We start from the raw sequence: 5873 nt of genomic DNA, 5'->3' as shown, positions 1-5873 counted from the left end.
TCTCTGAAACTGACATTATCGAGATGCTTGATTTCTTGATCGACAACATACATTATACGTTTAAAGGACGTGTTTTTCACCAAACAATCGGAATTCCTATGAGAACTAACTGTGCTCATCTTCTTGTCGACGTGTTTCTTTAGTCATATTAGACAACTTTTACACAGGAAATACTTAAAAAGAATAAAATAAAATAAAAAGCAAGCATGATGCTTCAATTTCACGTTCTGCTATATACATGATGTTCTATCACTAAAAGTTTGGTGACTATGTCGAACGCATCTATCCAATCCTATAAAAAAAAAGGATACGGCAGATAAACTTAAGACTGCCTCATATCTTGACTTACGCCTAATAACTGACAAAATGGTCGGTTGAGAACTAACCTTTACGGACAAAAGAGACGATTGTTTAGCTTCCAAGTTGTGAACTTTCTGTTTTTATGTAGCAACTTAACTGCAGCACCTTCATATGGAGTATAAATCTCCCGGTTACCATATCCCAGAGCTTGCATTTCCATCATGATTTACTTTGATAGAGGTTTGCTGCTACCAAGGAAGATATTAAACCACGAGTTGTTTGCACGTTATTAAATATCTGTTTCATATATGACGACGGATATGTTTCAATTGCCATAACCTATGTCCGCCCTCTTTTCTTGGAATGTGACATACCGAATAAGACTTGTGTACTAACAATAGCAACATGCCAGGTACCATATGTCGAGGAGCAAGATCTGCTCATCCATAGCACCTGAGATCATATCCGGATTCAAACGTTGCGTTGTGGTTTGTAGCCTTTTGTTTGTCTTTTGATCATTTGTAGTTATATGCCAGGGCGTTGTCAGATTGTAGATATGGAAAATCTGTTGCAAAGTCACCCACATGCACATTTTACCTTCGAATAATTTTAATAATTTTCTGTGTGTCCTTTTTATTTATATAGCTCATCTCAACTTGTACAAGTATCTAATCATCCTTATGTTCAACGTTTTATGTGTGTGTGTGTTGCTGAAAAAGGTAAATTGAGAAAAGCGCTTTGAACCCACAAAATTTATAAGGTGTTATTTTCATTACATGTAGGATACCAAATACAACATGTTATTGCAAGTCAACAATTCTGTCGGTTTACCCTTCTATAGACTGTACATTTGGATTTATCCTTTAACTACTTCTTCCTTAAATTACATGTAGTATTTTTGTCGTAGAATTTAAAGCGTCGGAAGTGAATATACAAGTCGCGAAAATTAGCCACGGTGATCAAGTATCCATATTCCCAATCAAATAGGCAGACATTGTAACTGTTATGGCTACAACATCAGTGATTCAAGTGGCTCCATGGGAGCATCTGTAACATATTAAGTAGTGCAATATTGAAACTCGGGGAAAAAGTATTTAGATACTTATATTTCAAATGTAGTAATATTTTAGCATTTACACAAAGAAATGAGCTACATTTGAATTCAATATAAACCATTTGATTTCTACAGAAGTAGGCAGGTAAGTTCACCAGGACAGCCGATATATTTGGATATTACATCTGTATATTGACATAAACATGTTTATTTTGTATGATTATTTGCAAGAAATATTGATCACGATCAATCAAAAAACAACAGTTGTCACAGTACAGTCTTTTAATCAGACATAAGTTATCTATAAATAAACCATGATGAAACGAGTGAGATTTATTTTAAAGATATCGTTTGGCGCTAGAAATTTGTCCTCCTTCCTGTTGTCGATTAAAATTATGATTACTTGTGATGGTAAAAGATAACAATAAATTATATCAAATTTCGATTGTACATTCAAGTGCAGAAGAATTGCATCAGATAAAACAACTACAAAATTATTTATAAAATTCATTCAGATGAGGCAAACTACATATATAACATCTTACACTTTCAGGTATTTCACATCCAATCTTTTATGGTACTATTCTATACTTAGCACAAAAATGTCGACATTCACCTCAAAAGCTAACCAAACCTTTAAACAGACTTATTCAGAAGAGATATAGTTACGATACCGTTGTCAGGTCATTAAAGATGATATATTTTGGTATTAATATTGATTCACTCATTGTGTCTTTGCATCGGAAATAAACACATTTATTCTAGAACCAGTTGTTGGCATGCTACGGGTTATGTTCTTCTCATATATTTTATGATGATATGATACTAAACCCCTAACGGGAGAGATTGTGCTTGATTTTCATATGATGAAGACATAATCTTTCAATCAGTTTGATTGAGGTGTGGAGCTGGCATATCAGTAACTGCTAGTAGTCCTTTGTTAATTTATGTATCATTGTCATTTCGCTTAGTTTCTTTTGTTATCTTTTCTGACATCGGACTCGGACTTCTTTTAAACTTAGTTTTACTGTGCGTATTGATGTGTGTTTGTTTATTCTACATTTGCTAGAGGTATAGGGGGAGGGTTGAGATCTCACAAAACATGTTTAACCCCGCCGCATTTTTGCGCCTGATCCAAGTCAGGAGCCCCTGACCTTTGTTAGTCTTGGATGGTTTTTTTTTAATTTTAGTTCATTTATATGTTTTGAAGTTTAGTGTGACGTCCATTTTCATTGAACCAGTACACAGTTTTGTTTTTGGGGCAGCTGAAGTCGGCCCCCGGGTGCGGGATTTTCTCGCTGTGTTGAAGACCCATTGGTGGCTTTCGTCTGTTTTCTGCTCTTTGATCGGGTTGTTCTCTCTTTGACACATTACCTATTTCAATTCTCAATTTCATTCAAACTGTGAGGTATTTTGTGTTGTTGGACTATTTATGAACTTTTTTTTATTAAAGCGTAACTGATGAGTCTTTCTTAGACAAAACGCTCGTCTATCTATCTATCCCAAAAGGTGCAACACGCCACGTTCGGCAGTGTTTCTGCGAAGGTACAAATAAGGAGATGCGCTTTGATTGCCAATGAGACAACAATCCGTCAGATATCTAATGACTTGGATGCAAGCAACTATGGGTCCCTCTACGGTATTCAACAATGAACAAAACCATACCTTTTAGTTAGCTATGAATATAAAAGGCAACGACACGACAAAACGTGACCCAATTTAAAAGATTAAACAAATGTCCTGAAGTATGATTGAATATTTAAGGGAAACAGATCTGACAGAGAGTAACCAACGGCAAATACGGATACAACGAAAGAAGAAACTGCTAATAAACAGATCAAAAGTGATTGACTATTCAGATCGAAACGTGGATATAAACACAACTATGAAGAAGACAGAAGACACAAAGTACCCATCTGAGAGTACAGGCAGTTACTAAAGGCTAGTTAAAAGCAAAATGCAACTAATAAATATATCTAGTTTTCCAGACTAATATAAGTCAGTACACATCCAACAGATTTAGTGTAAAGACGTCATGAACCGGTTAAAAAGATGACCTTATGCAATGACAAAATAAAATTAACGTTCATTGAAATCTAAAACGTCCTGTACTAAATCAGGAATATGGTGGGATTTTTGTCAGTCTGTACATTGATTGATGCAGTGTAGAGTTTGGTTTTCTCAGGTGTTATGGACTATCCCTTTTTTGATTTACCTTATAGTTCTGTATTTGTGTTAATATACTTTTCAGACAGGGGAATATACATGTCAGTATTAACGCCAAACAATTTTTCTTATACTAATATATGTTACACTAATACTTCATCCATACATTCTGGTTTGATACAGTTACCAATACAGCAGACTCCCTTGAACAACATATGTGATGGCCAACCTGTAAAGGCATGCACTAACCTTCAGTAATCGAACTTAGTCATCTGGCATTGTTTGATTACGCTGTCTTCCTTACATTATGTTTTATTCGTAGCTGTAAGATGTGAATAATTAACATGCAATACAAAAACAAAGAAAAGTAATATAACAAAAATACCGAACTCCGAGGAAAATTCCAAACGGAAAGTCCCTAAGCAAATGGCAAGCTCAAAAGCTCAAACACATCAAACGAATGGATAACAACTGTCATATTCCTGACTTGGTACAGGCATTTTGTTGTGTCGAAAATGGTGGATTAAACCTGGTTTTATGGCTGGCTAAACCTCTCACTTGTATGACAATCGTATAAAATTCCATTATATTGACAACGATGTGTGAACAAAACAAACAGACATAATCATGATAATAGGTAAAAATGTCAATAAAAGGGTTACAGCAGTTAACATTTTGTTATAATCTTAATCACTACCAATTGGCATATATAACATGCCCAAGCAATGACAGTCACACATACGCCATTTTGGAAATATAATACCCTTTTCACCGTTCTCTCATATCAAAATTTATTTATAGTTGTGCTTGAAAGAAATTTGAATCAGGGTAATGCCGGCGATATTGTTTTCTTTAAAAATATTTTTCCATACAATTCCAAGCATTCCTGTCGAAAAGTTCTATCAAACAGACAAAATACGATAGGATTGGCTGCATTGTTGACAAAATATCCGCGCAATAGAATGTTGGATACTGGTTGGACAATATTTTGATACATCTTAGGATTTAGCATTATGACCATGAATGTGAACACATATAACATATATCCTAAATAGGAAATAGCGGTTGCTATCATGAAGCTTATTGTTAGTCGAATCGCATTTCCAAGATTGTGTTTTGAACGAGTAGCCTTGTTCTTTTCACTGTACGAAATTTCAGTGTGCACATTATTCAATTTTTCCTCCCCATGTGGAATAGTAGATATAACCAGGGTGGTCCCCGAACTTATTTCAGACGGTTTATTGGAAGACGAATCTGGTTTCTTTCCTAATGATTCCCTCCAATCTTTCCGAGTATAAATTTTACACAGTATGTTTCCATATGAAACGATGCACATGACAGCGCCAGCTGAACTGATAATTACTAATATACTGTAATAAACTCCTACATAACGTATACTGTGATACTCTGATAAAATTTTACAATCCTTGCCTGTAAGGCCAACAATGTTTGTTTCTTTTTCGTTCAGACCGTAAAATATAACTGCAGGAATTGACAATATCGTGGATAATCCTAACAGACTGGCAGATATGACATTCGACCTTTGTGAATTAGCAAATAGTACGGGCAAGTTTTTGACAATTATCTTATATCTTTCAATGGCAATTGCAGTCAATAAACAGCCGGAGGCCACTGTTACAATGTGATTAAGAAATCTAAAGAATTTACAAGCACCGACAGATGAAAATGTGTAGTCGTATCGGATATCAAAAATCTTAAAAGGCATACACAACAAACATGATGTAAGATCGACAAGGGAAAGCCAAATGATAAAAACTCGAACGGAGTATCTTGCCATGACTGGCGATAACGTATATACTAAGACTGTGTGTATATTGCCAATTGTTCCTACGACTGACAGAAATAGCAGGAATATTGTAGCTGGAATCCCTCTGTCCAGAAATTCTTGGTATTCTATTTCACTCAAACTTGTAAAAGTTCCGTTTGTAAAATTTGATGCCATTCTGAAAATGATATAGGAAAAAATTATACAGCTGTTTTATCTCTTTTCATTTCAACAACATAACAAGAAATAACTGTTATTTCAATGAGTTATGACATTTGCCTTAAATCAACAACACAATTTATATAGTGTGAACGGAATGTATTTCTTTTTATTTTCGTAAATGTTACACAGAATGATGATTTTGTGACGAATATGTAAATGTGGACCCTGATTTGACATAGACATCGATGCTAAGCCAGACAATTTACGTGCTAGTTCACAAGATAAGATAAAACAAACAAAACTTTTCTTAGTAGTTTACTTACATGTTGATTTTTAACGTCCATTATCACATCTTAATTGTTCCGGTTTATTCTACAAATACGACTAGTTTTGACTCGGAGTCGA

At 34.8% G+C, this 5873-nt stretch overlaps 1 protein-coding gene across 1 annotated transcript; it reads right to left on the bottom strand.

Moving 5' to 3' along the window:
• Positions 1 to 3614: 3614 nt before the first annotated feature.
• LOC127723822 (5-hydroxytryptamine receptor 2B-like) lies at positions 3615 to 5475 on the bottom strand. Its single transcript, XM_052230549.1, has one exon. It carries the CDS (start codon positions 5316 to 5318, stop codon positions 4344 to 4346), a length of 975 nt encoding a protein of 324 aa, XP_052086509.1. The 5' UTR covers positions 5319 to 5475; the 3' UTR covers positions 3615 to 4343.
• Between the last annotated feature and the right edge of the window lie 398 nt (positions 5476 to 5873).

This window comes from Mytilus californianus, unplaced genomic scaffold, assembly GCF_021869535.1.
Source record: "Mytilus californianus isolate M0D057914Y unplaced genomic scaffold, xbMytCali1.0.p SCAF_13, whole genome shotgun sequence".
Taxonomy (NCBI): domain Eukaryota; kingdom Metazoa; phylum Mollusca; class Bivalvia; order Mytilida; family Mytilidae; genus Mytilus; species Mytilus californianus.
This window is presented reverse-complemented; position numbering and strand designations above follow the sequence as displayed.